This window comes from Pinus tabuliformis, chromosome 6, assembly GCF_031772625.1.
Source record: "Pinus tabuliformis cultivar Carrire ecotype Pingquan chromosome 6, CPIR1, whole genome shotgun sequence".
NCBI lineage: Eukaryota > Viridiplantae > Streptophyta > Pinopsida > Pinales > Pinaceae > Pinus > Pinus tabuliformis.
In genome coordinates this window covers 1,899,868,941-1,899,883,205 of record NC_142292.1, presented here as the reverse complement: position 1 = coordinate 1,899,883,205, position 14,265 = coordinate 1,899,868,941, and the positions used below count along the sequence as shown (strand labels likewise).

Here is a 14,265-nt window from a genome sequence, read left to right as displayed (position 1 = left end):
TTTTGCTGTCTTCTTGCCAAACAAATTTTGCATCTTTCTTTAGAAGACTTTGAATAGGCTTAGCTATTTCTGCGTAATTTGGAATAAACCTTCTAATAAAATTTATCTTTCCAAGGAAAGACTGAAGGGATTTAAGATTACAAGGGAGAGGAATCTTTTGGATTGCTTCTAATTCTTTCCGGATCAATCTTGATTCCTTCCTTAGAAATGATATGGCCAAGTAATTTCCCTTCCGTTACTCCAAAAACAGACTTAGCTGGATTCAAAGAAATCCCGTATTCTCTGCATCTATCGAAAACCCACCTAAGATGATTTACATGACTGATACTATCTTTAGAAAAAACAGTAAGATCATCTTGATAAATTTCAATAAATTTCCCGATTAACCCTTTGAAGGCATAATCCATAGCCCTTTGGAATGTAGCCCCAGCGTTTGTTAATCCAAACGGCATTCTGATGTATTCAAAAGTACCCCATGGTGTGGTGAATGTGGTTTTATGACGATCTTCCTTTTTAACCCATACCTGATTGTACCCAGAAAAACCATCTAGCAACGACATCATTCCAAAAGCGGTTACTCTTTGCAACAAAGTTTCCATGTTTGGCAAAGGGTAATTATCTTTTTTGCATGCTAGATTAAGGTTTCGAAAATCGACACACAGCCTTATCGTACCATTCTTTTTCCTAACAATCACCAGATTTGAACACTATGTTGAATGCCTTGTTTGAGCGATAATTCCTGCTGCAAGCATTTTTGCAAGCTCTTTCTGAACCAAGGGGGCTAGTTTAGGATTAATTTGCCTAAGTTTCTGGCGAAAGGGTTTAGCATCTTCATCTTTTAAGGGGATAGTATGTTCCATGACATCTTCCCTATAGCCCTTTAATTCATCGTAAGAAAAAGCTAAAACATCTCGATATTCGCGAAGTAAATCAGTTAACTTTTTTCTTTCCTCCACACTAGTACCTCTACCAATTTTAACCATCTTCGGGTTTTCAGAAGTACCAATGTTTATCTTGAGATATTCGCTTGGGTCCATCTTATTTTCTTCTCTCAACTTCGTGGCATCATGCCGATCAAAATGTTGCTCTAAGGCAACCACATTCCTAGGAGTAGGATTTATGATATGCTCATGATTTAAAGATCCATCCTCCTCAGAAACTATCCGGAAATCCTCAAACTCATCCAAACTATTAAGAAAACGAATGACTTGCTTTTCATCATTGAAGACCTGCCAATGCTCTGAGTTATCTGGAACAGATGGTCTAAATATTACTTCCATTTTGATCTTATCATTAATTAGCTCATCACTGGAAAGTAGTAGCGGCTACGGCAAGTTCATCTGCCAAACTGTTTTGCTCTCTTGGGATAGCTTTGAGGTCAAGAGCATCAAAGTGCTCCATAGTATCCCACACAGCATTTCGATAATTCCTTAGTCTTTGATTTTTGCATGTGGATTTATTTTTAAGCTGCATGATAACTAAATCAGAATCCCCCTTAATGCTAAGCAGCTTGATCTTCAAAGCTTTTTCCAACTCAAGTCCCAACAATATAGCCTCATATTCAACAACATTGTTGGTTGCTTCAAATTCTAATCGATAGGCAAACTTGAAAATGTGACCAAGGGGAGATTTAAGCACTATTCCAGCACCTTTACCATGCCTAGACGATGCACCATCGAAGTACATATACCAAACTTTACCCTTGAGATCCTTAATCTTATCATTGGGAGGAATTATAAAATTAGACATGATGGCATAGTTCCCAATGTCAGATTGCTCTTTGATTATTTCGTTGTGAGGTCTCTTAGGATCTTCAACATGAAATTTTCTTTCGGGCTCTCTATTTAGTCTTACAAAACCATCACCCCTAGGAGAAGGAATCATAGCATATGACCAATTCATTTGAATACTTCCTCTTAGATCATAGGTCCACTTTCTGGATAACAGCATACCCCAGGCATCAGGCACATCCCCAACATAAATATCCATGACAACCATGATGTCTGGGTAAACTGATAGATGAACTTGCAAATCTTTGATTAAACCATGCACTTCGATTTTCTTAGAATCCATGGCGCATATGTTATAGTAGGGTCTAGAAACTCTTAAGTTAAGCTGTTCCATGACCCTTTTAGTCATTACACAAGCTGATGCACCAGAATCCAACATGCAATTATTCAATTTATATCCATTAACTAACAAGGTGATAAAGAAAGGCTGGTGATCTTTGTTATCAGCATTTAAGCTTTGCAAATATATGGGAGCATCATGATAGTCAACCTCCCGAGTCTTCTGTTGAGAAGTATATACTTGAGGACCTTGAATAACTTTTAGTAACTTGTCTCTTTGGGAAGGGATTTTAGCAATCTCGGAGATAGGAACCCAAATCTTTGCATTGTTAAACCAACTTCCCAAATCGACATCTAATCCAGAGTTTACACTAGGGTTAAAAGTTCGAGGGGGAATTTGATTCTCGCTTTGATCTTTATCCCTTCTCTGATAGGTCAAACCCTTGTCTCTAGCAATTTCCAAGATTTGCTCGGGAGAGGGTTTTTCACCATATAACCTAGCCAAAATGTCATCTTCATTTTCCAGGTTATTTATACTAAAAGCTGATGAAGGATTCATAACATCACGACTCTTTTCCTTGACCTCTATCCAATCATCCATAGACAAAGGAAACTTGCTGCGTACTACATTTATTTGATCACCTGTTCCAAACATTCCATTATCTAAAATTCTTCTAACGATGGGACAAGTGGCCTCTTCATGAAGAGCATCACAAACCCAATAGTAAGGAGGAGCATTATCAACCAAATTAGTTAGCGGATTAGGAGGTCTCTGCTCACTAGATTGACCCTTCCTTTGCCAATTGTTATTTCTATTATTATTATTTCGAGGTTGAAAATTCTGTGTTTGCGCTCTTTCCATTTGGATCAACCTATTTTTCAAAGTGGTTATCTCCTTATTATGATTAATTTCCATGGTTTCAATCTTTTGAAGCAATTTGAGAACAAGCTCGCTTTCAGGTTCTTGAACTGCTTTTCCTTTAGGTTCCTTTAGTTTCGTAGTAGCCCTATCAAAACCTGGGATCCCAGACTTCCCAGATGCGGCCTTGTCCTTTTCAAGCTCTATAGCTAAGGCTTGGCAATCTCTATAATCATTAAGTTTGGCATGCCTTAATTCATAAGATGGCTCGGGACTAAAGGCATCAATGTAAAAATCTTGGAGAGTTTTGTCTGTAGGTTTATAGTCTTGAGGTAATTCTCTAACAATACCATTAAACCTTTTATTAAATTCTTCAATAGTTTCTTCCTCTCTCTTTTTTATTAGGCTAATAGCTTTTACGAGGTGTCTTCCTTCTCTCTTATCTCCATATTTTTCTTTAAATGCATTAATGCTCGATTCTAAGGAATCAAATGAATTTTGAGGCTTTTCAGTAAACCATTCATGAGCATCACCCCCCAAGGTTAAAATTAAAAGAGTCATTCTAACATCTTCATGATTGAAATCAGGGACCTTGCATATTTAGCCATCCATATACTAAAGTCTCTTAGATGCGAATTTGCACTAATAGCATTATCTTCCTGAAAGCTAGGCAATTTATCTATCCCAACTGATGGAAGAGCATTGGGATACCCTGGAATATTAGAAAAATTGCAAGGGGCATACATATCCATGATGCTGTTCCTAACTTGACTATTAAAAAGCAAATGGATATCAGAGAGGGCTTCTTGTCCAAGGTTAACAAGAAGTGTACGAGAAGAGAGTTTGTGTAATCGTACCCTGAGGACCTTTTCAGGATCAGGAGTAGGATTGCACAGACTGCTTGGATGTCTTCTAGTATACACTCTTGAAGATAATATATGAAGTGGAGTCGCCACCTGAACAAGAAGTGAAACACGAAAAAGCTCGAAATGAAAGAACTAAGGACAGAAAAACTCTATCCCCGGCAACGGCGCCAAAAAATGTTGTCGCACAGATCGTCACGACAACGCTCAGATCGGGGGCTGTCACCCTGATCCCCGATCTCTCTGTTTAAGCCTATCTCCCGCGGCTAAGGGGGGTAGACCCTGTAGGAAAATGGATGACCAACTGTGAACCAATTGGGTTGGGAGACACAAAAGGAAACCAACACTAAATAGATTTTATTAATTTAATAGACCAGTGCCTTATGGGTTTGATGTTTAAACGATTACTTACTAGATGTTGCAGAAATGTAAACCATGTACAACAATCATTTATCATCAAATAACTTGAACGATGCAAGATATCCAGTAAATTCACAATGTTTTAACGATGATCTAGCAATTTTAAAACTTCGAAAGATAAAGCTCGATACACAACCACGTAATTTTGGACATTAACCAGATATCATATTCATGTAGCTAATCTTCAAAATGATCATTCATGCATGCCAAATCACATAAAATGATAAACATTCATTCCACATCAAAAATTTTAGCCTTAGCAAAGAAAATAAAGCGTGATAAACCCCTGAGCCAAGACCAAAAAATATTTCCAAAATATTTTTATGTTTTTCAGATAAAACAAAAATTAAATCTAAATGAAATTTAAAAAAAATCTAAATCTATACTTTAAAAGAAAAGAAACTCCCTTTTTATAATTTTTTGTAAATTTTTATACTTTTATAAAATTTTAAGTTCAAAACAAACTAAAATCTTAATAAAGAAAAAAAAAAAACAGCCTAACCCTATTCTAAATTAAAGAATAAATAGATAAATAAATTTCTTCCTTTTTTATTTTTTTATTATTTTTTACTGATTTTTATGACATAAAACAAAACTAAACTAAAAGCATATAATTCTAAAAAGCTAATCTAAAACTATAAAATAATCAAATCTAAATTAAAATCTACAACTTTAAATCTAAAAAAATTAAACAAAATATAAAAAAAAAACTAAAACCCTAACTAAAGAGAAACTAAAACTAGAATGCTACCCTTAAATATTTATGCTTTTGATATTTTATACATACGCATCTTTATTAAAGTCAAAATAAAACTAAGATTTAATAAAACTAAAATTAAAATTAAAAAAGAACTAAGCTAAGTAACCTTTAAAAAAATGAAACGCTAACTCCTAAAGCTTAAAAACGTGAAACGTAAATAAAAAAAAATCGAAATGCGATTTAACTGTGTCCGCAGGTTTGCGGCTTCAAGCATTGGACGACGACGATAATGGATCGATTGCGGAGCGGCAGAGGGAGAACAACGATGCTGGCTGGACGCAGGAAGAAAGGCTTCAAATGCTTGTAGCGCAGGGCCCAAAACGAAAAATGAAGCTTTCTTGTGCAGGTGATGGAGAAGACACAGGTGAAACTGCATGGATGGAACCTCAGCTTCTGGTTGCCGGCTTTAGAAGCGATTGCGTTTTTCTTTTGAATATAGCTGTGTAGATGAGAAGGATAGCACGGGTATAGGTGACAACCTGAGGACGCAGCGGAGAAGGACGAGTTGTAGGGGCAGCACACAGGAATGACGTGCATGAAGGGTTGGTAAACTGCGTTGGGAGCCAGAAAGCGCCAGCTGAGGATTAATTAAAGGTTTGCAGATCCATGGAGCACTGAGGAACAACGACTTGGGCTGAGAATGTTGAGGTTGTGAGACAAAATATGCTGCGTGAGGACGACAGAAATGACTACGTGAGAAATGTTTTGAAATGGACTGTGCGGGTGATGGAATGGGTGGTGGCTGAGAATGCTAGAAGGAATCGCGGTTTGAGAAGAAGCAACGATGGAGATGGCAGCAGAAGCGAATGGTAGTGACTGTAATCCAGTAACTTGAAAAGAAAATTTTAATCTTTCTCGCTCCAGAAACCCTGAAGAATTTCTCAAAACCCTGTACCTGCAATCTGCAAAAGAAAATGAAACCTAAAAAATAATATGTGTATAAAACAAAATTAAAACCCCAGATCAGCTAAACAACATTTACAACTTTTGACTCTTAAACAGCCAGATCTATCAGTAATCGGCAGTAATATTATCGAAGATTCCATATTTACTATGAAAAACTTCAGGAAATCTCTCATGCAATTCAGAAAAATAAACTAAATGATAAACCTAGGATCAAAACTAGCTGGGCTCTGCAAGAAAATGCTTGCGGGAGTTGGCTAGTTCAGCCAAGAACTTCCCCAAACGCCCACTGGTTTTCTTCGATAAGGGTTTCCTGCACAGCTCACTTCAACCATCAATAAAGAGAGAAAAAGCAGTACTAGATCTCAAATGCAATGGAGATACCTGCCATTACTTCAGAAAATCTAATACCATTCAAACCCTAGCAAGTGAACAAGATACCTATGCTCAACAATACTCTTCAATAAGCTGTTACTAATGGCTGAAAATTAAAATATGCAGAAAATAAAATAGCTCACAGCACTTCCAGAGAGTAACACCAGCAAGATTTCAACCCCAAAGTCTTTCTTTATTAGCACCAGAAAAAGTTTACAAGAGAGCTTCTTCAACACAAGACTCACAGATCGAATGATCTCAAATGACCTCTAGCACCCTATTTAAAGGAAAAATTCCCAACAGCTAATTCGAGTGATCCACGTCAAAATGATATCGACCGTCGATGAGGATCAAGATATCTCTTAATCTCATCCGTCGAATTTTTAATGCATTAAAAAATTGAAATTCTGCATTTATTTACTCAAAATATTATTATTTTATTATTTTTAGATTTTTACTTTATTTTATTATTTTTTAATTTTAATTATTTTTATTATTATTTTTTTAATTTAATTAATTAATTAATTTTTTTATCTTTTCAATTTTTTAATTTTTAATTTTTAATTTTTAATTTATTTTTAAATGGATCCTCGAACTTAGCCTTTGGAAAAATCACCTAGGACCTAGGACTTAGGACTTATGAGGGGATTAAAACATTTCCCAACCCTCAAGACACTTTACATCATGACTTTTACAACTTTACATTTCAAGGGGGAAAACCCATCTGACATAGACCCTCATAAACCACCCAGATCTGTGACAGAACTATAATCTAGCAGATTAACACACTAGGATTCTCCTAGGATTCCAATGACAAAATTCATTCCGGCTTTGGGGTTAGGCTGAAGGAAAATTCTGCCGATTATGGATCGGTGAGACGAAATACCTTCCGAAACGTAGATTATCACTAGAAAATTGGGTCCACCTAGGCAATTTACATACATGACTCATATCTACTAAGATTATTTACAATTCACACATGCAGACTGGGTTTACAACATAGATTGATCAAGCTGTCGATGATTGTCGAATGGCACGGACATGTCGATCAAGCGCTACCCTTTTTGCGGAAAAAAGGGGGTGTACTGCTATGGGTAGTTGACACGTAATGGCCAACATGGTGAATGCTGCTCTTTGGCATTGTTATTGATGTCTATGTTTCTACTATGCAGTCTGATTGAACTTTTCATTTTTGGATGCATTACTATCTTTTCTTTTTCTTACTAAGTTTGCCAAATGAGCTAATCTCCCAATAGAACGGATGGTACCATGGATGTATAATGTGCTTGTTAAATTTGTACAGATATTTTTGGATTGCTGTCATCTGTCATATTGACATCTGTTTTGCATCAATGTTCAGGCCCAAAATCATTGACATAATTAATGGATGTTTGATGATTGTTTCTGTTCAATTGGGAATGTAAATTGATATAACTATTTATAGGTGTTAAGGCATACACTCTGTGGATACACAATAATAATATTCCATTCTATTTAATAACAAAATCAAACTGGTGAGAAATTAGTGTCTTACTAAGCAGTTGATGTTAATCCGTTCAATAACAACAGAAATTGGCAAAGAAATTCAGTGATATGCTTGATTTGTGAATTTGATTAATATTTGAAAATTGGATGTTAACTTTTATACGCGTACCTGGTTTGTAGATAAATGCACGCAAGCCATATCACAGCATCAATTTTGTTATTGCACATGATGGATTTACTTTATATGATCTTGTTGCTTATAACTCCAAGGTATGTCTATAAAGCTCATAACTTGATTCATTATTGCAACTCTGTTAAATCAGATAGATAACCAACTTTTAGTGTTTCAATACATAACGGATGTTCTCTTAATAATTTGTTTTATACAGCACAATGAAATAAATGGAGAAAGTGGAAGGGATGGATGCAATGATAATTACAGCTGGAATTGTGGTTTTGAAGGTGGATACTTTAGTTTATTTCCTATGAATAAGAATATGGTGTAAGATACTTTAAAGTTCATTGTTGCCAAGCAATTTTTAAAATTTTTAAAATGAATTTTATACAAGGCTTTACTTATTCATTTTCAGTATTGATTTTATATAGCTGTATTGTTTTCCAATGCGACCTTTTCCAACTTTACAGCCTTGGTTTCAATCTAAGAAAAGAGTATATTAAATAATAAAGTAGATGCAAATCTTCATCAAGGTGGATATTATTTTATGTGTAATTGTAAACTAAACTATTGAAGCTTTTGGGGGACGTCCAATCTATATATTGTAGTTATTGGGTCAGCTACAGAGCATATTCTGAAAACTAAATGATCTGGACAAAGTTGTTTAATGGCAAACCCAATTATAAGCATCTTATGTCTTTGTTTCCCTTGGAACTCAGTGTTAATACTCAAAATAAACTTCTTCAATGTTCATCTTGATTGGTTTGGCATTGATGGTCTGTAGATACTATTACCCACCAATGTGGGTGAGCCCTAGCAGTAATTTTTTCTCCTGATATTCCGGCTTGTCAGCCAGCAGCCCTATTATGATCCACATATAGCTAGCCTCAGATGCCTCTCATCCACTCTCTAGTTAGTGCTTTCTTCATGTAGCTTGCTCATTTAGTGAAGGTGGTTCATCAAATGTGAGGTTAATTTTGTTTTTTGTTTTTTGTTTTTGTTTTTGTATCCAATGTTAGTTTTTGTAGAATTGGATGTGTTCTAGCCACAAAATTTGGTGGAGAGGCTAAAATGCATGAGATCTCCAAAACCCAGAAATTGTTTCGGAAATTCCACCTAGAGATGACTTAATTAGTCCATTAACCTATATTTTTTAATGTTCCCTAAGTTTAAACTTAAGAACATTGGTTAATTAATTAGAATTATTTAAGTATTGAGAGTTTTTCGCAGTACATTATATCAGATATCATTTTTTGGGATTCAACTGCGTTAAGAAAGTCATTCATCTATGACCATTTCCATGAGAGGTAGTTGTAACTGACTAATTTTTCATGATTTTTGAATAGTATAGCACTCTTAACGCAGTTGAATCCCAAAAAATGATATCTAATATAATGCACTACGAAAAACCTTCAATACTTAAATACATAAGAGTGAAGGGAGCTCTACTTGAATGGTTCATGAGGCACAATACTTGCTAAAGTTTTGCAAATGGGGTAGCAAACTAAGTGGGTTTGATTGTGGGGAAAAGTCCACAATTAAGTGTGCTTGAGCCAGAGGCGATCTGGGATGGGTGACCTCGCAGGAAGTTCTGGTTACCGGGGGAAGCCCCGGAAGTGATAATTGACGCTATGTGATTCATTTCACTAGTTTCAATCCCACTTCTTCACCCCTATGAGCATCACCCAATGCAATGAGTGCGAAGTGGACTATTAAAAAATCATGAGAAATTAGTCAGTTACGACTAGCTCTCATGGAAATGGTCATAGATGAATGACTTTCTTAATGCAGTTGAATCCCCAAAAATGATGTCTAATTAGAATTAATTAAGTCAAGGTGCGAATGATCTAGAACTCACACGGATCGATCCAGAAATGATTTGATCCATCGATTAAGATTTAATCTTGGCCGTTGGAGTCCCAACAATGAGATATAGGAAGGGATTGATGTGGTGATGGAGAACACCCCAGAGTCACTTGGAGAATTCGATTTTCCAGAGTAGCAACACTCAGTTGCCGGGAGTTCGAGCTTTAGTGAGGAAGCAAAGATAGTTAGGGGTAGGGATAGTGAGTCTGGAGGAAGTTTTCCAGATCCAGCAAGTACATTTGCAGAGAGGCTGAGATTTCTCCAGGAGGCTACGTAGAGGCATTGCAAAGCCTCAAGAAGGCAATTTGATTTGCTGGGAAGGAAGATTTTTTCAGTTCTAGAGGCTGGGCAGAGGTTCTAGAGTGCTAGAGAGATGTTTTCCTAGTCAACAGCAGGCAAGACGGCTAGACTAGCAGTCAGTTCGGGCAGCAGTTGCAGCAGGTAACATTAGGTTGACGTAGAGCCTACGCAGGCCCAGTTGGACGACTTGCTTTTCAAAGGTAGTCTGATGCTGGAATTGCTTATAGTGAGGGTAAATTCCCTCTAGATATTTTGCCTGTATTTTCTCTAAAGGATAGGTAGATTTTGACATCTAGATTATTGTACATAGAATTTCCCACAACTGCTTAATACTAAAAACCCGCAGCTGCTTAATACTAAAAACCCGCAGCTGCTGCACAGGTCTTCCCAAGTTGGGTTTTTCCAGGGACAATTGTCCAAAAATAACAGTGTCATTCTTATTTTGTGTGTGCTAGTATTTTCTTAGTTTTCAGTGCTATTTATTTTCTGCAGAATTTTATTTGTGAAGGTTGCAGTGTGTTTAATTCGATGTTTCTGTAGCAATAAACTAAATAATTAATTTATCAGTTAGAAGAATTAATACCAATTGTTGCAATAGGATTTCAGTTTTGAAAATTTCACATGGTATCAGAGCGTGAGTGATCAGCCAGGAAGCTCGAAAGCGGAGAAGGGAATTTCGCTGTTTAGAGGGAGCATTAGTTTGAAATTCTTAGAGGTTGTGCAGTATCTAGACACGCAGATCGAATTACTAGGCAAGGGATCAAATTTCAATTGCAGGCTTGTAGAAAATTTGAGTTGCCCAGAATAGTGATTCCAACAGTCAGAGGGAGCAGCAACAACTCATATTTTCACTAAGCAGATTTCTTGCTTGGACGCAGAGGGGTTTTGCAACAGCAGAATCAGTGTTAAGTGGAAGAGATAAGCACACATAGAGAGAGAAATTTCCAGATTTCTCAGGGTTTCCAGATCTAGTTTTCTGGAGGAGATCTTAGATTTCCAGTTGCTGCAGGCAGTGCAGGTTTGCCAAAGCAGCCAGTTCAAGTTGTTGGGATTGCAGTTCGTGTGCCAGTTTCCAGAGAAGGATATTTGGAAACGCTGAGCGAGTAGGGTCGGAGAGCAGCTGAAGGCAGAGCTTGGCAGACAATAGTAGTTCTATGCATTCTAGGAAGGAGTGTGAGTTTCAGAGCTAGTAGCCGAGCAGGAAAGGGAGGAGATTCCTGTTTAGTTCTCCAGTTATTTGAGTTTTGTAGTATTTTGCAGGTTTCTAGAGATGGTCGTACGAGATTTCTAGAGGAGGCTGTGCAACTTAGACAGAATGTAGATTTGGGCAGCAAATCGACTTCCAGTTGCCAAAGACAGGTGCCAGAGGAAGTGCGATTTGTCTAGTGCGAGCTGCAAAGAAAGGAAAGGTTCGAGCCAGGGACTAGGCTCGATAGAAGATAGTGGGGCACCAGATCCAGGTGGAGGAGTAGGAGAGTCCAGTGTGCCAAATGGGCAGGGTACTTGAGGAGTGCACCTCATGGATCATTACCAGGCTATGAGGGCCGACAATATTCAGTAATAGGATGGATTAGTGGCAGTTGATGCAGTTAGTGTTGATTTTTGGGTAGCATCGGATGTGCTCTAGCTCCGAAATTTTGTGGAGGCGCTAGAACACATGAGATCTCCAAGACCCAAAGATCGTTTGGTGAAATTCCATTCGGATTGTATTTTATTAAAATAATTAATATTTTTAATGGGGTTCCTAAGTCTAAACATAGGAAAATAAAAATAGTAATGGGTATTAATGAAAATATGGGTAAGAAGCATCTAAGAGGCGAGGATCAAGTCTAATTTAATCTTAGTTGTTGATAAGAGACTTAATCTCGGCCGTTGATCCATCAACTGGAAAAGTATAAGAGGAGGCTTGAGGGTTAGTTGGAGATACATCGAGTGAGCATATTGAACAGTCAGTTCGATTTTTTGGGGCGTGGTTTGCTGAGAAAATCGAACCAGTGATCTGTTGTAGTGAGAGGGGCAGAAGTAGAGATTTGGATTGGAGAGTAAGTTCCGAGCCAAAGAGTACATGGTAGAGAGGCTGCTTGAGCAGAAGACAACGTATAGGCCTACACAACCCAGGAGGGGCTCACGCAGAGCCTACGCAGTCCAGGAGGGGCTCACATAGTGGAAGTGGAGAGTGTCATCCATAGTCCGAGATTTTGCTAGAGAAGCGAAGTTCTGAGCCAAGAGTGCTAAACGTCAGTCTTCATCTTGCAGATTGATCTAGCAGTTGGGGTGACGCAGCCCTCTAGAGGCAGGATGCAGGCCCACACAGTGATTGCATAGGGACTACACAGTATTTATTGGGAGGGTGCCAGATCGCTCATCGGATCAATCGGGGCTTGGGGACAAGGTAAACCCGTATGTATTTCTTGCTGCCGTGATTTCTTTGTAAGGTTTTTTTGTGTGAGAGACAACTTCTTGTACTCAGATTTTGCTTGCTTAATAATACAAAACCCTCTATCTGCTGCATCGTTTTTCCCAAATTAGGATTTTCCAGGGACGTGTTGTCCAAAAATAACGGTGTCCCTTGTGTGTATGTCCCAATTATTGCTTCAGTTTATGATTTGTATATCAGTGTAGATTGTAGTAGTGTTTACATCAATGTTTATGTAATTAAATAACTTGTTGAATGAAAGAACAAGCAGGAGATGTTAAACCAGTCACTGCAATAGGATTTCTGTTTCTAGATTCATAAATTTTCATAGTTAGTACTAGAGTGACAGTTGCAGACTAGTAGTAGTCAGATGCTGAGGAGCGCAGTGTGGTGTTAACAACAGAGCCACGAAATTTGGTGGAGAGGTTGGGGCACATGAGATCTCCAATACACAGAAGGGTTTGCGTAGATTCTAAACAGATCAGGAGATATTAAAATAATTAATATTTTTAATGGAGTCCCTAAGTCTAAACTTAGGAAAATAAAATATTAATGTGTATTAATATGAATCTGTGTTAGAATGGACCAAAAAGACATGGATCAAGCGAGATCTAATCTTAGCCATTGATTAGGGAGTTAATCTCGGTCATTGAGATGTCAACAGAAAAAGTATAAGAGGAGGCTTGAGGGGCACTTGGAGAACACACTGAGGGAGACCAGTCAGTTCAATTTCTGGAGCAGGGTTTGCTGAGAAATTGAACCAGTGGTTTGGAGAGCAGTTAGGAGGTAGCAAGTATGGAACAAAGAGACAGGAGATCAATGCAGAAGAGGTAGACGCAGAGCCAGAGGAAGCCACACAGAGGCAACAGAGATTGTGCAGAGCGAGAAGGGCTTGCGTCATCCATGCAGAGCCTGCAGGAGTGACGCAAAAGCCCAGAGAGGCTGTGCAAAGCCTCAATAAGCTGACGCAAAGGGTTTCAGGCTGTAGCAGAGGTCAGTAGGGCCTACGTTGGGTTTAGGAAAGTGCTGGAAGTTTGTCTATCTGTGTGTAAGCCAGTTTGGCACCCTGTTGTATAAGAAAATTGCTGAATAATAAAATCCTCCCTTGCTGCACCAGTTTTCCCACATTGGGTTTTTTCGGGGACATTAGTCCAAAATAACTGTGTCAATGTGTGCATATTTTTGTTTCTGTATTACGATGTGATATCTGCAGCAGTATTTATTTTAATGTTTGTTGAAGTAATTTCATGAATAACTTATGATGAAGTCAGAAAAGTAAATCAGTTGCTGCAGTGATAGAATTTTCACATGGTATCAGAGGAAGTAATCAGAGACAGAAAGGGAAAATTAGTTATGGGTCTAGACTACGATGCAAAGGCATCCACCTCAGGGGACTCACGCAGATTTTTAGAAGATTGCACGAGAGAGAGAGATTTCGATTTCTCTATGTTGGCTTCCAGGTTGGAAGAAGTGGCGTGCATGACTAGTGCTGCATCATCAGAAGTATGGTATATAGACAGTGGAGTCTTGTGGCATATGACGGGTATCGGGGAGTGTTTCTCAGAATATTGAGAAGAGAAGATGAACTTTTAGATCACCATGGGGAACAAGGTAAAGTGTACTCCAGTAGAAAAGGGTACCATAGTTTTTCAGACAAAATCGGGAGAGCGGTTCCATGCCACAAATGTGCTGCATGTGCCAGGATTGGGGATGAACTTACTTTCTGTGTCACAACTACAAGGCAAGGGCTATGACCTTTACTTCATCAAGGGAA

At 37.9% G+C, this 14,265-nt stretch overlaps 1 protein-coding gene across 1 annotated transcript in view; it reads left to right on the top strand.

Annotated features, from left to right (window-relative positions):
- The window catches only part of ISA3 (isoamylase 3), a 382,462-nt gene that overhangs the window by 274,282 nt on the left and 93,915 nt on the right, over window positions 1-14,265 (top strand). The window contains exons 17-18 of the mRNA XM_089430864.1: window positions 7,915-8,004; window positions 8,124-8,196. Of these exons, the coding sequence (XP_089286990.1) occupies window positions 7,915-8,004; window positions 8,124-8,196 (163 nt within the window). The remainder of the gene's footprint in view (window positions 1-7,914; window positions 8,005-8,123; window positions 8,197-14,265) is intronic.